We start from the raw sequence: 20,246 nt of genomic DNA, 5'->3' as shown, positions 1-20,246 counted from the left end.
CTCATCCTTCACACATCCTCTCCCTGTGTGTTATTATTCTTCCTGAATTTGTAATTACTTCCATTAATGAATTTCTATATTAGTTATGCTTTATGTTAACATAGTGCTTTTCATATTTCTTGTTGAATTGAATTTCACAGTGTCACGAGGTCAACTAGGCCAACTAGTATTTAACAAGAATCCCCTTTATAACATCCTCAACAGGGGGCATCTAGCCTTTGCAAGTTATACTACACCCTTAGCAAAGAGAGTCTGAAGAAGACATAGGCATACTGAAGATTACATTCTTGGGCAAGTGTGACAAGAAAAGCATTTCAACAGGTAGAGTGTGATGGCCAAGTCCCCACTGCTCCACCCTAACACTACTAACCTAGAAGGAGAAAAAATAAATCCCATTCCCTTCCTCCTCAATGAGAGGGATTGTGTCTTTTATATCTGAAGATTATTTTTCAGTGCCATTTATAAAGTCCAGCTGTTAAAATAAGGTGTGCAGAATATCTTTATTATAGGTGGGAGAGATTAGTACTTTTAGGCAGGTTGACATATATTGATTTTTGTTGTTGTTTTTTGTTTGTTTGTTTGTTTTTTAAACCCTTACCTTCTGTCTTGGAATCAATACTGTGTATTAGTTCCAAGGCAGAAGAGTGGTAAAGCCTAGGCAATGGGGGTCAAGTGACTTCTCCAAGGTCACACATCTGGGAAGTGTCTGAGGTCAGATTTGAACCTAGGACTGCCTGTTTCTAGGCCTGGCTCTCAATCCACTGAGCTATCCAGCAGTTCCCCCCCACCCCCCTTTTTAATTTTTTTGACATATATTGTTAAGAATAATGAGAAAGCTTGAATTCAAGTTCTATATTCTTTGTGACTATGAGCAAGCCCTCATTCTCTTTAGACTTCTAATTTCTCATTCATAAATTGAAGATTATTGGACTAGATATTCTGTATTGGCCCATTTAACTGTGTCTCATGCAAGGGGAATAAGTGTACCTCTTTTTCCATTCATTGCAGTTTCAGAAAGCATAGACAACTTTATTTCTATTTTAGTTGTCTCATACTTCAAGTAGAAGTTAGTTAAAAGAGCTCAAGCACATCCCATTGAACTTTTACAATAGATGTTCAATTTGAGCTCTAGTAGTCAATTTCCTAATGGCTTTTCAAAATCATATATCTTGACCTGATAGAAGTTTATCTACCTAGAAAAATCTCATCTTCTAAAATGTATTTTCCTTCAATAGTTACTTAGATCCAAAACAATTTGAAGATAATTCTTTAATTTGTTAAATGATCAACTTAACCAGATAATGATGTATTGAACATTTTAAAATATTTAAATAAAATTTTCTGACAGTACAGATGAATTTCTGTGGACTTAGAGGAATTGGGGTAGGCTTCTTGTAGAATGTGGGATTTTAGTTGGTACTTAAAAGAAACCAGGGAGGTCCAGATTCAGAGCACTATTCCAGGCAAGAAGGACAGCTTGGAAAAATGTCCAGAGTGAGGAGATTGAGTGTCTTATTTGTTGAAAGCAAGGAGACCAATGTCACTGGATTGAAAAGTATGTTGGGGAGTAGAGTATAAAAAAAACTGGAAGGTAGAAAGGGGCTAGGTTATGAAGTGCTTCAAATGCCAAACAGCATTTAGTATTTGCTCCTGGAGGCAGTAGGAAGCCACTGGAGCTTAGTAGCTGAGTAGAAGGGTGACATGACTGGACCTGCCTTTTAAGAAAATCTCCTTAGTGGCTGAATGGAGGATGAATTAGAGGAGGGAAAGACCCAGCAGCAACTATTGGGATATTCCTGTGATTAGAAGAGGAAGGCCTGCACTAGAGTAACAGCAGTGTCAGGGGGAGAGATGTTGCAAAGGTGAAATCAACAGGTCTTGACAACAGCTTGGCTATGAGAGGTGAGAGATAACAAGGAATATAGAATGGCCCCTAGTCTGCTGTTTCTCACCATGGTAATATGAAAGGGAGGAGGTGGAGAGAGTTTAGGGGGAAAGATGAGTTCTGTTTTATGCATATCGAGTTTAAGATATTTATTGGACCTCAAATTTGAGATGTTTTAAAGGCAGTTGGAGATGTGAGATTGGGTGTGTCAGCAGGGCGTTTGGGGCAGGATCTGAGATTCATTAGCATAGAGTGGCCATTATATCCTCCGGAGTTGAGGGGGAACCCAGCGAAGTAGTATAGAGAGAGAAGAGAAGAAGGCACAGCACAAAATCCTGAGGGACAGCTACATTAGAGGGTATGCTCTGGAAAAGGATCCAGCAAAGGAGATAGAAGGGGTGGTCAGAGAGGTAGGAGGACAATGGAGAGAGAGGCATTCTGAAAACCTGGAGAGGAGATATTGAGGAGGAGAGATAGAGCAGCAGTGTCAGAGACTGCAGAGGAGTCAAGTAGAGTGAGGGTGGAGAAAAGGTAATTGGATTTGGAGAGTGGTAGTAACTTTGAAGAGAGCAGTTTCAGAGGAATGATGTGGTCAGAAGATATATTATAAGGGGTTAAGGAGAAAGTGAGAGGAGAGAGAGTAGAGGTACCCTTATAGAGGACCTTTTCAGATAGGGGAAACGTGGAAAAGTTTGTAGGGAAATCAGCCAGTAGAAAGGAAAAGATTTAAAATAAGGGAAGTGGAGATGACAGAGGGGACAGAGTAGAATGGGATTGCCTGAATGAGTAGAGTAAGGCCAATTCATCATTCGAGACAGGTGAAGGAGGAGGTAGTGGCAGAAAACATTTGAGTAATAGGAAATGAAGGAGAGGAACAAAGAGGGAGTTCGTCAGTGGCCTATATTTTTTTTCCAAAACAGCAGAGAATTCTCAAGTGAGAAAGGGTGCCATGGGAAATTTGAGGAGGGATGAAAAAGTTTGGAAGAAATCAAAATTATCAATAGTTACATGAGAAGCAACTATTTAGCACAGTGGATAGAGTACCAGGCCTGAAATTGGAAGAGCTTGGTTCATATATGACCTTAGAAACTTCCTAGCTGTATGACCCTGGGCAAGTCACTAAGCCCAGTTGCCTTAGAACTAATTTGTAATATTAATTCTAACACAATAGATAAGAGTTTTTTTTAATGCTTTAAATAAATATTGATTAGAGAAATCCAAATGAAAACAGCCCTGGGGTACTATTTCACACTTATCAGATTGGCTAATATGACAGGAAAAGAAAATGACAAATGTTGGAGGTGATGTGAAAAAATAGGTACACTAATGTGCTGCTGGTAGACTTGTGAATTGGGCCAACCATTGTGCCTCAAAGGGATCAAAGAAAAAAGAAAATGACCCACGTAAACAAAAATATTTTTAGCAGCTTTTCTTGCGGTGGTAAAGAACTGGAAATTGAGGGAATGTCCATCAATTTGGAAATCGTTGAACAAGTTGTGATAGATGGTTGGATTAGGTTGTGCTGAAAGAAATTATAAGGAGATTGGTTTCAGAAAAACCGGGAAAGATTTGTATGAGCTGATACAATAACAGCAATATTGTAATGATGATCAACTGTGAATGACTTGGCAAGCCTGATCAATGATCAAAAAAGTCTCATAACGAGACTGTACGTTCCCCAGAGAGAACTGATGAACTTTGAGTGCAGATTGAATTATAGTGTCTTTCACCTTATTTTTCTTGCTTTTCTATGCTTTACATGACTTCACGAGTATAATGTGTATCAGTAATCTTGCCTTTTAAATAGGTGGGGAAGGTAGTGGAGAGAGAAAAATTAGAACTGAAAATAAAAATTAAAGTTTTCAGAAAAAAAAGCCCAAACCCTATAGTTAGCTGTCATCTTTGTAACCATATGTTCCCTTTCCAGATCTACCTTTCTTTCCTGAAAACCTTACCTTCCATTAGCAGCAATACTGTTTTTCTAATGGGCCTCTAAAGGAAATGAGGAAATAAAGAATAGGGGAAAAGAGGGAATTCACAATTCTCCATTTTTTCTGTAAAACATGAGGCAAGATTCTTAGGAAAAAGTAGTGGGAGAGAATGCTGTGGGAAGTTTGAGGAGTGATGAAAAAGTTTGGAAAAAATCAAAGCTATTGATAGTCATGTGAAAATATGCTCTAATTGTAAGGCAATATTGATTAGAGGATTGCAATTAAAACCACTTTAGAGATACCACATCATATCTACCATGGCAGAAAAGGAAAATGTCAAATGCTAGAGGTGATATGGGAAAATTGGGACACTGCATGATTGGTGGAGTTGTGAACAGAAAAACTAAGGTTTTTGGTTTCTTGCCCAGGACTTTGTAATTCTTCACAATACTTTCTAGATTCCGTATGGCTTCTGTGAATCGCCTGCAGTGGGTCATAGTTAACAGATTAACAAAATCTTGAGATCTTCTGTTTCACATCTAGGACACTGAGACTAGGACACTTTTTAAAATATCATTTGCACAAAAAACCACATTCCTCCTATTGAAGTTAGTCAGTATCAGCTACTACTGCTCAACTTCTCTTCATCTAGTAAGGGTTGAAGGATTTCTCATAGGAATAGCATTAATTTGACAAATACTATGGGCAAAGCATCAACTTAAGTTCTATAAGCATTATATATCTTATAGGGCAAAGTATCAACTTAATTTCTATAGGCATTATATTACACTGAGTAATAATTTTCATGTAGGTACTGCTTCAATAAAATAGTTTTCTCAGAACCACTTTGATATATAAATTACATTAATGTGGTTTCCCCCTTTAAATAAACAAGGGAATTAACGCTCAGAGATGCTAAGAGACTTCTGTGGGTACACTGGTAATAAAGGTAGACCTGGAGTTTTTTTGACTCATTCTTTCCACTAAACCATGTTTCATCTCCAGAATAAAGGAAAACAAATATAGGAGGAAAAAATTCTATTTCTTTGGTGAGTGGCACTGGAATATATTTTATGGTGCCAATTTTTTTTCCTTCCATGATATTACTTAAAAAGGTTATATCTCTTCTATGTTCACATTAAAATCACAGGTCCAAGATTCTGTCTGATAAGTGTTTCTTTTCCACCCACCATCCTTAAAAATGAAGGTCTTATTTTATTATATACCATGGAAGTGACCCTGGCTCCTTGAATGCAAGTGTAATTTTTTTAGTTTAGACTTAATCTGTTCTTTGAGGAATCACAGAACTAAGGTCAGGGAAGCTTTTTGTCAGAAAATTATAATTTTTTTTCTATTGAAGCTTATTGAAATCCATGAGTTTCTGTGGATATTTGGAGAACTTTTAATCATGGAGAAATTGTATTATGTGTTGGTAGAAAGAATGGCTACTTGGATGGAATCACAAACTTATCTGTGTATTGCCTGAGATGGAAATTATCTCCTCTTCCTCTAATCTCTTAATAGCACTTTGGAACTTTGCTAGCACCCATTATATTCTGAATTATGTATTATTTGCATATCTATTTCAAATAATCTTCTAGATTTTAAGAATATGGACTCAGGTCAGTTTTGTACCCTTTCAAGTAGTAGGCTTTTACATTTTTTTAATTGAATTGAATTGACAATTTAAATGTGTTGTTTATTTTTAGAGAGCTATTGCCTATCTTTTCCCAAGTGGCTTATTTGAAAAAAGGGCCAGACCAATTATGAAGGTATGTTAATTTTATTTACTATTAAAACTTTTTTCATTATGCTTTTTCTTATTATGACTAATGATTAATATATTTTTTAACTTGTTTTATAGCATCCTGATGACATTTTTCCAAAGCAGAGAGGTAAGCATACTCAGGACTCATTTCCTTTTTATATCATTTCTTTGAGACAATGCATTATACTGTAAATTGAGTAAAATTTCCAAAATAATTTTACAGAAAAATCTACTTCCTCATCTAAAATAAACAATATAACTAAAACTAAAGAGATCAGGTATTAAAATACTATATTTTCCAAAGGTAGCCTTCAAAGCCACCTTCACCAATTTAAAATTTAGTCTTAATTTTCTTCCATAGGTAACAGGGCAAGGAATTGGACTCATAATTTCATCATAATTTCATTGGGAATTCCCATATAAAGGAAATTTACCAAACCAAGTCCAGACCTTTTTTTCAAGAGAGCTCTGTCTGAGAGAGTTCCCTAGGGCACTAAGAAGGTAAATGCCTTCCCCTACCATTATCTGTAAGGTATGAGCCTAGAATCCAGATCTTTCTGGCTTTAAGGCCAGCACAGTTCACTCAGCCATGCTTCCTCTCCAGTTTTCTTTCTTGTTAATGAAAATATTTTTTAAAAACTTAAAAATTAACATTTCACAAAATGAAATTGACAAAATTTTAAAGTCAGATATAAGTAATTCAACAACATTCCATAGAAGTACTGGATTGTATTTGGTGAGATTTGTGGTGTTGTTTTTTGTTTTATTAAAGTCAATGTTTCAGTCATTTTTTATCAGTTTGTACAGAAACACTTTCTTGTGTTAAAAAATGTAGTTTAAACTAAGACTGACTAGATAGATATTATATACATATAGATGCACAAATAATACATACACATGTACAAATAAAGGGTAATAAAAGCTTTAAGGTGTCAGATATACTTAAAAAAAAAAAAACCCTTACCTTCCATCTTGAAATCAGTACTGTGTATTGGTTCTAAGGCAGAAGAACAGTAAGGGCTAAGCAATGGGGGTCAAATAACTTTCCCAGGATGACACAGCTAGGAAGTGTCTGAGACCAGATTTGAACCTAGGACCTACCATCTCTAGGCCTGGCTCTCTCTCTACTGAGCCACCCAGTTGCCCCCAAATATATTCTTATGTTTAATTATACACACAGCAATGTCATAATTCATGAATATGTATGGTTCCCTTATTTCTTCTCTGACTGTGTAGCATTTATGAAACCCTTTCTGTAGTTTATCTCCTTTTCCTAAAAGCAGTGTTTACTATCTTTGATACATTCATTTTTTCCTAAAAATACAACATAACATCATCTCTTTTAAAAATTAAAATTGGATTTTTGGGGATGAAATTCTACTATGCTCATGAATAGCTCTTAAGTGAAACTAATTAAGTAAATAGACTAGGATTAGGAAACACCATATTCATGAAAACTGTTTAATCCCAAAACATTTTAGAAACATACAGACATTTTAGGGCAGATTAAAAAAGTTAAAAATTTATGACTTGTTGTAGGATAGCCATACATGTAAACTATCCATCATTTAACATCAGTGCATCATTATCTTGGCAAGTAAAGGGGGAAAAGTGATTGGAGAAAAGTAGAACACCACACCTCATGGTCAGTGCTTCATTGAACTAGAGAATTTTGGAGTTGGTAAGGCCCTCAGTAGTTATCTAATTCAACCTACAAATGAAAGGAATCATTACTTTGACATCTCCTGGAAGTATTTATTGTCAGGATTTGCTTGAAGACTTCCAAGGAAGGTTATTCCACCAGCCCTTGAAACAGTCCATTCTTTATATGAATATATTTTACTCAGCATGAACATATCCTAAATAATTCATTTACTCAAAAACTAGCCCCTCTTTCAAAATTCCTTATTTCTATTGAATGAAAATTGTTGTCTTGTATAGATTATAGCCTTCTAAAATTGTCCTTTCTTATTCAAGTATTTCCCTACTTCAAAAGAGCCTTGATACAGCTAACAAAGTGATTTTCCTTAGACCATCTTAGTCCCACTCAAAAACTCCATTGGCTTCTTTTTTTTTGCTTCTAAAATAAAATTTCCAGGACTTTTATGAACTTTTAAAGTTCTTCACAATCTGATCCTAGCCTATCTTTCTAATGCCATTGTATGTGACACTACAGTTCTATACCTTTGGCAGTGACCATCATCCATTCTGGGAATTTGTTCTTTTTTTTACCACTACATAAGAGAAGCCCTCTTTTCCTTCACAATATTGCTGAAAGACCATCTTGAAGAGGAAACCCCAGGATTGCTAGTACATTTCCATCCTGATGACCCTGTGTTCTCCATGAAACTAAATAGTTAACTCTCTCCTGCCCCACCAATCAAATATTAGGTCCTTGAGGGTGTTAAATTTTTTATGTTTGGGTTTAAGAATTAATTGGTGGTCACCAGGGATTTAATGACTAAATCCCAAGATGAATTACTAAAGTAAAATGGAATTTATGGTAGTTTATTTTTACAATAGAGGAAGATATTATGGAATTAGAGAAAAGAGAGAAAACTCCAACTTCCTCTGAGCCAGGTAGAAATTCTGAGGCCCTAATCAGGGGAAAAGAGTCTCAAGACAATGGGCCTTTCTTGGAGGTTCACACCTCCAGAAAGGGCAAGGAAACCAAGTCAGCATTTACACTTACCACAGTGACCATCTAAAAAGGAAAGCAGTCTGAGGTCTCCTGCAGGAGTTCCAGGGGTCCAGTTCCACAGCCAACTGTCTTCACTCTGAGCCTGAGTGACTGTACCTCTAGTTCAACTCTGAGTGTCTGGCCGATTCTTGATCCCTTGTGTGCCTCTGTTTCCTCTATTTAAAGACCTTTTTCTCTTGTGTCACCTCCCCTAAATTTTTAGGTCTACTAATCACAGCAGATGCTCCTCTCCAGGACTGCCTACTCTTTCATATGTGGGTCACAGACCTCCCCCTTAATGCATTAAATTGGTGTTCACACCTTTTTGTGGTTAGTTCGCACCTTTTTTGGTTAGTTAACACCTTTTTGTGGTTAAAATGGGTAGATCTACTTTAAATACTGAATTAACACTTTGGGGATTAAAATCTAAAAAATAGATAGGGGATTACAATTTAATCTTAACAGTAAAGGAAAAGCTAAGTACTTTCATTGTTACAATGAAAGGGAGAAAGCCAAATCCAATCTTCACAAGGGCAACTACTATTTTTATCTTTCTTGATATCCCCAGTGTTTCTCTGTACTTTCTGGAGCTTTTAGTACATTGCCCTAGTGTACGTGGTAAGCACAATAAATGCTTTCTTACTCAATTGTTCATTAGTTACATACTTTTTGCAGATTACTGGAGCTAAATTCTGAAATGAAAAATGAGTCCCAGAAATCAGGAAATTCATAATCTATAAAATGCAAGTGTAATAAATATGATACAAGTATGGTAAAAGGTTAAGTTTATAGGGTCAAAGGAAAGGTCATGACAACATATTGAAGGAAAAATTGAGAAGGAGTTAGATCTTAAAAACAACTGTAAAAATCTAGTCATATTGGTTATACTTCAAATAGCAGTTCAGGGATTAAATACAAAGCCTTTCTCAACCCTTAGTTACCAACTATAGAATATAATTGACTTCCATTAACAAGAGAGAGAATTTTAATTGTTTACAATATGGCAGGCATTATGCTAAGTGTGCTTGTGATACAAATTTAAGAAAACAAAATAGACCCTGCCCTCAAAGACCTTATATTCTAATGGGGACAGGCAACACAAAGAAAGGAACTGGAAATAGAATGGGGGGGATGCCCCTCCCTCCAGAGGCATTTTGAGAAAATGACAAGTAACATGGAGGTCTGCTTCCAGGCAAGTTAAAGCAAAAGCTCAGTTCTCAAATCCTGGTGATATTTGGTCTGAGTTTAAATTTCCAGTGGGAGAGAAGTGAAGATGACAGAGAATACATAGATTACCTTTTGGAAATGGCTAAGAAATCTTTCTAGTGGGAAAAAAAATAATTATCTTTTCTTTGGGAACTAGAAGTTCAGTGTATTCTCATTTTGGACAGGATAAAGAGGCAGAACTCTTAGAAACTTTGGTATTGATTGATACAAGTTTCTTTTGAAAAGTGTATCTTTAATAAACTTGGTTAATAATAATAAATTTATGCCTGGAATTTATTTAGATTAATAATTTCAGTTTTCACTAATTTGATTCCAGGTAATAATTGCATAGGAAAAATGAGATATAGAAATAGATAATTCTATATTTGGTTGATCTAGTATTTTACAACTTTTCAAGTCTCTATCAAAAGGTACTATATAATCAGTAATTATAAAGAAAACACTACTCCTAAACCATGTATAAATAATTTTTTTTTTAATTCTTAGCTTCCATCTTGGAATCAATACTGTCTATTGGTTCCAAGAAAGAAGAGTGGTAAGGACTAGGCAATGGGGTTAAGTGACTTGCCTAGGGTCACATAGCTGGGATGTATCTGAAGCCAGATTTGAATCTAGGACCTCCCTTCTCTAGGCCTGGCTCTCAATCCACTGAGCTACCCAGCTGTCCCGTTCCCCCCCCCCCCCCCCGGTATAAATAATTAACTAAAATTTGCTAATAGGTTATAAGAGTGATGATGAACCTTTTAGAGGGGCAGGTAATATGAGAATGTCCTCAGGTGCTTATGAAGAGGGGGAGGGGAGCAGCCCCCCATGCCTTGGCCCCTGCCCTTTCTAATAATGAACTCACATGTGCCATAGGTTCACCACCATGGGGTTATAGCATTACATTGAAGCAGATTTGATATAAAGATTAAGAAGCAATTCAACTTTCCAACTTAATAAAATCTTACACTCTTTTCACAAGATTTTATTAGTACCTTGCATTTAGTAATTAATACATTTAATTAAAATGTTCTTTGCTATATTCTTATGTAGTACTTTAATACTTATATGATAGGTTTTCTTAATACTGTTACATGTAAAAACTACATAGACTTTTTTTGTTTATTTTGTTTTCATGTTGGTTATTTTGAGTTATAAGTATATTCTGATTGTTTGCTGAGACTGGTTTGGAGGCTGCAATTGTGATTAGACTCCTTTAGACTGACTGAATATAGTACCAATAGGTTGACTGTTGCTATGGAAGTGACAAAAACTATAGCTGTTGCCTAATAAAATGTTATAGGATAAAGAAGATATTAAACTAAGGAAGTGAATCTAATGTAGTCAAGGAGGAAAACAGCTGAGTTTTCCAATATTTGATACCATATCAGGTGTTCAAGGCATTGGTAGAAGAAACAGTAATTTAAGAAGAGCAGGACTGAAAAGTATCAGTGCCAAGAAGGTATAGGAGAGGAAGTAGAGATTAAAGGAAACAAGGACCTGTGGCATTTTAGGACTAATTTGGACAGGACTTAGAAAAATGGGTTTAAAACTAGTATGAAAATTCATTGCAATCTGTTTCCAAGAAGAAATCTCCAGTGTGGCCACCAGTCAAGGAATCATATTTTCAGGCCTCATTTTCTTACGTGGCTTGGATTTTTTCCCCTTGTACAACTTCTTTAATCTTTTTCTTTATATGAAGACTAGGCACCCTTTGATTTCATAGACTTAAAAAAAAAGTTTTATAGTTGCTTTATTCTTTAACATTATGTTTATTTATTTATTTTTAGCCCTTACCTTCTGTCTTAGAACCAAAAGCGTGTATTGGGCTCTTCTGAGCCCCCTCCTGTAGCAAAAGCAATAATTAAGTAAAGCTAACCAACATTGTATCTAATGATGTCTTAAATTCTACTGAAAATCAGAAAATATATTTTAAAATCTGTTCTTCAGGGACCAATATAATGATAATCATCATCATCAGAGTTACTATTCTTTTCACTTGCATTATTGTAACCATCAGGTATAATTTACCCCCTAGTTCTGTTTACAGTGTTCCTACAAGTTTTCCCATATTTTTCTGAATTTTTCATATTGATAACTTATGTCCCAGTATATTCAATTACATTCCTATACCATGGTCAGATCAGCTAGTCTGTCCCCCCAACAGTGGGCATGTAATTTGTTTTCTTTAGTTTTTGCTACTCAAAACAAATATGACTATGAATCTTTTGTTATCTGTGGAATCTTTCTCCTGTCTTTAATTTTATTTTATATCTAATAGTAGGATCACCTAATGAAGAGGTATTCTTCCAGCAGTGTAGCATACCTATCTTCTCACAGTCCCTCTAATATTGATGTGTTTTGTTGGTTTTTTTTTTTTGCTCTTTTGTCAGTTTGATGTGTGCAGTTACCATTTGCATTTAATTTGCACGTTTAAGTTTTCATTTCTCTTTTTAGGAATTTTCAAAATTTTTTTAATGTGGTAGTTGATAATTTGCACTATCTTAAAAAGTTGGGTTTTATCCTTTAATAATTTATGTGTTAAGAAATGGCTTTTGGTTTTATATTTTTATATCAGTTTAGATACAAGAATTTTAGTAGAGGTATTTGATAAGTTCTTTTTTTTTTATGTTTGCTTTTGATTCCTCCCTGCCCCAGCTACCTTGAACATCCCTTCATCATCTCTAAAATTGTTTGAACTCCAATGCAGGCATCCTCTATATATTGTAATAGTTCAGTCACTTTTTGCATTTTTCTTTCCGTTGTTGTCATTTTTACTTTTGTCCAGATGTGGTGGGTATATTTTCTTTGTTAGGGAAAAGAATTTGTACAAAAGTATTTGCAGATTTTTTCCATCTTTTTTCTGTCTGTTAACCTTTCAGTTTCATCCTTAAATGCCATCAAGATGACTATAGTTGAGTTTCGCCCACCTTTATTTTAATGTTTTCTCCATTTTTAAAAAAAATTTTCCCTCCATTACTTTTCACTTTCTTATGAAATAATGCAGCTCATAATGTTCTACACCTATTTGCCTTGTTTTACAAAAAAGTTTATTTTCTAAATTATTGTTTTTCTGCATTGCCACATTTCCTTACTTGGCAAGTAATTCAGATTTTTGCTAAATAGGATTTTAGGGTCTTTTGGCTTCCTCATCTTAGTAATTGATTTGTACCAGTTAAACTTTTATATGAAATTTTGATCAGCAAATATTTAGCTCCTTTCTTTTTTCCATTTCATTTTTCACTGTAGGTAACTCATTTAAGTAGGCCAAGTTGGAGTTTTTTATACAAATACATACATATATACCCATATCTTTTTTGTTTTTATTTATATTAATTGTGAAATTTATTTTAACAAGTTAATACTCTGATTGTATACTGACAGCTAGTTCAGAAATGACTCCCTTATTAATAATAATTATTTTCCTATTATTTAAAAATAAAACATTCTTTTTTGGATGACATTTTGTGCTCATCATATCAGGTGCTTTGCAGTTCTTTTCTTGAACAAAGTATTCATAATGTTCATGTGAGGCTTTCTATACAATCTACAAGTTTGTCTGTTTTTTTAACTACTCATTCTAGATTCCTACACCATATCTTTCAACATCTTTTTTGATGAAAAAATCAACTATGGTCCTCAGGGAACATATATTCTAGTAGGAGTACAGGGACTATTTTTTCCTATGGTGTTCCTATTACTTGAATTATGAAATGTCTTTCACATACATCTTAAGCACTTAATAATTGTTTGTTGATTGATAGTGCTTTTGAAAACTTGTTAAATGGAATCAGTAATATTGCATTGCTTTGAAATTGATAAAACATCCTCTTGTATATTTTACTTATCAGTCATGACTGACTCTTTTCTAAGATTTAAACCCAGTAGAGTGTGTGCATCCTTTAATTCCCCTCTACCTTAGTGCTTTTTAGTTCCCATTTTGAACATAGTCACAAAGCTTTCTTGTTTTTCTTTGTTTCTTTGCTTTTTATTTTCCTTTTCTGCTTTCCTTATGATTACTAAAGAAAAGCATCATAGACAACAGTGCTGACACTACAGGTCTATCCCCACTCAAGATTCTTAGTATCCTTGTTACCAAGTCAGTAGTGGCAAGTGTAGTAATAAGTAATAATAACGGACTATATTTGATTGGTAATTGATAACTAATAGACCAGGCCTACTTTCTTCCTCTTTCCCTCCTCCCTCTTCTTCCCTTCCTCCCTCTTCCAAGGTAACAAGAGTCCACCAAGCAGTTGGTTTTCCTCCTAACTGTTTCTCCTGGTAACATTCCAAAAAGAATATTCATTTGATTGATAGGGCATCAGCCTCCACTGCTTCTGTCTTTTTGCATGCTTTCCCAATTTCTCTCTTCCACAAATCCTCCCTTTTTGTCTTGGAAAAAATGCAACCAGAATTCTTTAAATGATACTTACCTTTTAGATATATATTTTGTTATATTTCTAACTATCTAATTTTTAACCATGTACTATATTAAATATTCCTTTACCCTTCCAAAACAACAAATCCTAATTTATCTTAGCTGTTCTCTGTTGGTTACCTAATTCTATGCTAAGTTTGGGTATAGGAAAATGGTTTAGGTAAGCAAGGAATTTACATGAATATAGTTTTGAACATAACAAATCATGTAACAATTTTAAACAATTCCAACAGTATTTTGAATATGTAACTGTCTTATCTCCTAATGTCTATAAATTCAACTAAGTAAAAAGTTTATATTACTAACAATTACTATCCTACACTCATAATGTAATCTAACTTCTATATTTAAGTAGTTTTTATGTCTGTCCCTACTTCCCTAAGACTTTGAACAAATTTTTCTAAACTGTCCCTATAGTTTAGTTTTTAGAACATTAATAAATTATTCCAATATAGTTACTTTGTTAGTACATTAGTATTCACATATGTACATAGGTTGTATCTATACAGATTAACATATGTACAAATATAATACATTGTTCTTGATTTCTGTGCAAACTCATGCAGATAAGAAATCTTTGTTTGAATTTTCCACAGAAATTTATATATCACTGTGAATTTTGTGTTTTGCGACTATGCATATGTTGTATACTTATCCATTCCATGAGATTTCTTCCTACATTGTACTTCTGTGTAGCATATGTATGTATATATGTGATGTTAACATGTATGTCACATTCTTACATAACCTCATGATCACAAGTCCAAAATTTCCAGTTCTTTCTTTTAATGTTGATTGTAGACAACTGTGGATCTTGATCTCTTCATCTGTGCTGCTTGCCACTTTTTGTCTGTTATTCTTGATTCTAGTCCTGTGTTCTTTAATATTCAGGAACATACTGGAACAATTGGGAACATGCATGCGTGTAAAGGTTTTTACATGTGCATGTATGTAAGATTGAAATTTTTCATTGTGCATGGAGGTAACATAGGAACTCGTGAGTGCTTGTCAGAATTCATTAGTTATTCTTCATGTGTGGAAGTAAGCTATACATATAATTATCTTCATGAGTGGGTGTATGCAATATGAGTTCTTAGATTTGTTAAGAATATAAATTTGAAATTTTATTAACTTTTGTTTGAATTTTTTCATAAGGGGATTTATTGTTTGCTGTCTTTTAAATATATCTTGGAGATAGTATTTGGATATAATGTAGTTCATTTGGTCATGCGGTTATGTTGTCATGTTAAATAACTGTTACTTTCTTTGCTGTTACTATTGTTATTGGCAGAGACTTTGCATAGGCTATTAAAATGCATATTTTCTTTTTGTCTGTGTTACTAGCTATATTTCTTTCTGGAGCTGTTTTGTTTGCTTTTGCAGAGCTTTTCTGTTATTTTAACATGTGCAATGTTCTCTTGTCTGTACTTTCTGTTGATTCGTAGTCTTGTGTGCTTTCCTTTCATAAGTTTCTATTCATAGGTGGTCATTCATAAGGACTGTTATAAATTATTTTTCTAGGGCTATTTGTGTTGCTTCTCTTGACTAGGACTCTTTTTTATCAGATGTCATTTGCATGTATCTTCATTGATGACATGATCACATTGTTGTTTTTTGTGAGATATCTGAAACTATAAGATAATATCTTCATGGTATACCCTCCCTCTCTTCCTTCCCTTGGTAGAGATTGTTTTAGGATGAAGGTTGAGAGATATGAATAACCTGTTTCAGTTCTCAACTATAATTTGATGTTAAGATTTTTTATAACAAATTCATCCAATATGAATAGATGCTTCAATAGCATTCTAGATGTTTGTATTTGTCATAGTTATGAAGTTAGAGTTTACTACTAAAAGCTTAGGAGTTTTCTTGTTGTTATTGAATTACTTAGTTGTTCTTTTGTCAGAATATATTTCTTTTTCTACCTAAGACTAGTCTTCATCCTCATAAGGTTTTGTGTTTCATGTTACCCTACGGAACTCAAACTAATCTTGGTTTCATTCTTACTCCTTCCCATTCATAATCAGTATCTGTATAAGTCATGTAATTCAATTTCTCTATAAAGTCATCTTCATTACCAACTCCTAATCCAACATAAAGTTCCTCCAAAGGTATACAGCTTGTTCTGTGCCCAAAGATCACCTCATCATCATCATCATATTGATAAGCTTTTGATTGTTCTGGTTTCAGGTATTCAGTTTTCTCATTTGTGTTCCACACATCCCCTTCTTTGTCCACTTCCTCATAAAGCTTATAAAATTGAGGTATTTGTTCTAAATCACTATCTTGGTCCATTATTATTACACCATCTGGTATTCCTTCTGACTCAGTTTCTGATTCTGAGTCACTGAATTCTGTAATTCTTATGTTATTCATTGGATTTTGTTCAGTGCCATGTAAACTTGTGTCAGATATTGTTAACTCTGGCTTTCTGTGTTTATCTAACCCTATGTCACCAGCTTTTATGTTTCCCAAATCTGTTTCTAGTTGTTTTTCATTGAAAAGCTTTATATTTGTGTTTTTAGGTGGTAAGTTTGATGGTATGGGATTAGTTGCTTCTTGCAAATATGCAATGCTGTTGCTAAAATTCACAGGTTCTACTCTTATCATCAACCTGAAGTTTTTGTTCATCTTCACTCTCTTGTGATTGTATAGAGATAGCAATCTTTCCTTCTATGATGTTATCTTCTGGGTATAAATTTAGTACATCTGCATTTTCCCCTGCCTCACTGGGATATGTGCCTTCATTTTTTTCCCACATTACTCCATACATATGTTTCTGGCTTCTGTGTAGCTAAGGTGTTTATTGCTACTGAGTCACTGTTCATTTCTTTGTTACTTTCAGACAGCTATATGTTTGAATCAGTTAAATTTTCTTGATTTAAATCATTTCCTATGAGATTTTCATTTGAGGTTGAATGTACTATATCCTCTACTTCATTGGAAAATAAATTCAAATCAAATCTATATTTAAGTTCATATAATGTTACTTGGCCAGACCAGCCCCCTCCATTTGGAATGTTGGTTTCAAGTCTGCCATTTGAATCATCCTTGGTTGTTCTTTCAGTTAGTAAATCTGTCATTCCATTCATCTGTTCAAATTTAACGGTTATTTCACCTCCATTACTTTGAATATGATTATTATTTTCAAATGTAATGTTAGCTTCATTTTCATTAAATTTTGTATTGTCTAAATCAGTCATTGAAGGATGGAAAGTTTCAGCTTCAGGATTCAAATTAGATGTTTTTTCTAAGGAGATCTGTACCATATATCTATTTGAAGAATTAACTGTGTTTTGTGGGATTTTGTTATGCAAATCTGTGAATATTTTCAAATCATTTATATCTAGTAACAGTAACCTCATTGGTAACAGTAAATTTGCGCTTTGATTTTCTGCTATAGTCATTCTGCTGCAGGGAATTGAAATTTTGTTTCTCTGTATCTCTCACTAACTCCTGCTTGAGTTTATGTGACTTTTTCTTTTACAAATTTCAATCCCTGAATCTGCACTGAAAAAAGTTTTCCAAGAATGTTTTGACTTGATTTCTACTTTTTTCATGTGTGGTTACTATACAGTTTTTCTCTGTCTCCTATCTCTGTTGTTATTTGAGAAATGATGTCTTTAACTTCTTCATCAAGTTGTTTTACTTGTCTCTGCCTGGCACTTGATATTTTGCTTGGTTTGCATTTCTTATCACTCACAGATATAATTTCTTGCACTAACTTTTCACTGTTTCTTATCTGTTTCCCCATAATTTTAACAGCTGTCCGTCTTTCACTATTTACTCCATCTCCATGTACCAAACTACATACATTATAATCCTGGCTTTTTAAGTCTCTCCTAACCATGTCTGCATATTTGGGTTTAGTCCCTGATTTTATAGCATCTTTCATTTGTTACAAATCTGTTGCATGTTGAGTGGATTTCAATGTACAATGCTCACAACAAGTGGACTTTTGCTTATTGTATTTTACTTTTGTGCTTTTGTTGTTACTAACTTCATACTTCTTTTTTAGAAAATAGTCTTTGATCAGGTGTCCTGACTTATGGCAGAAAAAACATTGCCTAGTCTCTCTCTGCATTGTTCTTGGCTTATAAACAGGTTTTGGATATTTCCTAACAGTATTCAACTTTTTAATTTCTTCAATCTCCTTATCTCTTAAATTTTTCTGTGATTCTTCCAATTTTTGCTGTAAATGCCAACTGTTTACTCTGACCTGTGTGACTCTCAAATATGTATGATGCAGCCTCTCGTAATTCAACTAAACTCACAGTGTTATATTTAGGAAAATAATGTTTGAAAAAGTTTAATTGTGGTGTGCATCCTCTTAAAAATTGTCTCCTAATGTGGCTTACCGACTCTTCCGTGTTTGTCTCTAAGCCCATTATAGATTCATCCATCTCAGACAGGCAATCGATAAAGGAAGCTGGATGTTCTCCTTTATTTTGCACTAATCTGTCAAATTTTCCCCATGCATTTGGTTTTGAGCAATACATTTTTATGGCTTGGAGCAAGTCCTCCCTGCATTTCCTCAGGTAAGTCATGCTGAAGGGATTAAAGAAATCAAAATCTTCCCTTTGCTTCTGTGTGGGCCAACTTGTCAGTGCAGTTTCTGACCTAGTCTTATCAATGAATTGGTGATGCTCATGGGGGGGCTAAAAAAAAAAAGCTTTGCCAAAAAAAATTCCACATCCTGAAAATCGGGTTAAAAATTTCAGAAAGCATGCTTCAGCTCCTTATGAGTTTTATAGGGTTCATCAATAAACTTTAGGAACCTTTTCTTCAGGGAATCTAACTCCTGGGTAGTAAATTGTCTATGAACCTTTGAATGCAAAACACCAGCTGTGTTTGAAATCTTGGAAATATCTTTGAGTGGAAAAGTTTTCTCAGCTTCACTATTTGTCTTAGTGTCCTTGTCACTGTCATTGACCTGTGCATTGGATTTTACTTTCTTGGCCTTTCTGTCTTTATCCTTAGTTGTATTGTCTGCCTGGCCATTTCCTTTATCATTTATCTGATCTAGCCCTTTTGACATCAGGAATTCTTCAAACATGTTCTTAACTGGAGTCTCTAAGTTTGTATCCACTACCATCATCTTTGCTGTTATTTTAGGGATCACACATCTGTAAATTTTCTTAAGGTAAGTCAGTGTCTGTACTGCAGCCATGGAAATGATGTAGATAGATCTGTGTCAGAATCTGCCAGAAAATGGTGTCTTTTTGAAATGGCATCTGGAGTATGAACATAGTCGTGTTGCTTATGTATTCTACTGAATCTACTATCATTTTTGTCATTTTGCTATATAAGATATTATAAATCCAATAGCCTGTAATAGCTGCCAGTACTACTACCCCACAGATCACTTGCTTGAACATCTTTGCTTTTAGGAGTTGTGAAGTTCAGTCAGTCTGGGTGCCAAATTGTAATAAGTAGTAATAAGGGACTATATTATTTGATTGGTAATTTATAACTAATGGATCAGGCTATTATCTACTTTCTTCCTCTTTCCCTCCTCCCTCTTTTTCCCTTCCTCCCTCTTCCAAGATAACAAGAGTCCACCAAGCAGTTGGTTTGCCTCTAACTGTTTCTCCCAATAACATTCCGAAAAGAACATTTGTTTGACTGACAGGTCCTCAGCCTCCACTGCTTCTGTCTTTTTGCATGCTTTCCCAATTTCTCTCTTCCACACAAGTGAGTTAGTCTTATTTGTATACAGAGTAAGTCTTTCTTCTTCCTAGAGTGTTCACTTTCCTGCCATGTTCCTTGTTAAGTGGATTTGTCCTAATTCAATGCTTCATCTTTCCCATACATTTTATTTTATAACCCTTACTTTCTGTGTTAGAATCAGTACTGTGTATTGGTTCCAAGGCAGAAGGATGGTTAGGGCTACGCAGTGGGAGTAAGTGACTTGCCCAGGGTCACACAGCTAGGAAGTGTCCAAGGCCAGAGCTGAACCTAGGACCTCCTGTCTCTAGGCCTGGCTCTCCATCCGCTGAATCACCCAGCTACCTTCCATATATATCTTAAAGAGGATTGTTTTGGAACACAGATTCACTCATGGACAGAACTTAAACTTTTTTTTTTTTAACAATTTAATTTCACATGTAAACTGAAGACTCCAAAGTTCTTTAAAATTCTGATTTTGTGATCACATTAGATTCTCATATAACTAAAACCCTGCCTTTCACAGGAAATCTTCACCAATCCCTTTTAATTCTGTAAATCAATTCCTATTTATTCTGTATATATGTCCTTTGTATATATTTGATTGCATGTTTTCTCTCCTGTTAGTGTATACTCCTTTGTGATCTTTTGCCCTGTTTTATATCCCT

The 20,246-nt window shown here is 34.6% G+C and overlaps 1 protein-coding gene across 1 annotated transcript in view; it reads left to right on the top strand.

Moving 5' to 3' along the window:
- Positions 1-20,246, top strand: part of MRPS9 (mitochondrial ribosomal protein S9) — a 113,152-nt gene that overhangs the window by 55,803 nt on the left and 37,103 nt on the right. The window contains exons 3-4 of the mRNA XM_007501177.3: positions 5,526-5,588; positions 5,681-5,711. Of these exons, the coding sequence (XP_007501239.1) occupies positions 5,526-5,588; positions 5,681-5,711 (94 nt within the window). The remainder of the gene's footprint in view (positions 1-5,525; positions 5,589-5,680; positions 5,712-20,246) is intronic.

Source organism: Monodelphis domestica, chromosome 8 (assembly GCF_027887165.1).
Source record: "Monodelphis domestica isolate mMonDom1 chromosome 8, mMonDom1.pri, whole genome shotgun sequence".
Lineage (NCBI taxonomy): Eukaryota > Metazoa > Chordata > Mammalia > Didelphimorphia > Didelphidae > Monodelphis > Monodelphis domestica.
The sequence above is the reverse complement of the archived record's forward strand: the minus strand, read 5'-3'. Positions and strand labels throughout refer to the sequence as shown.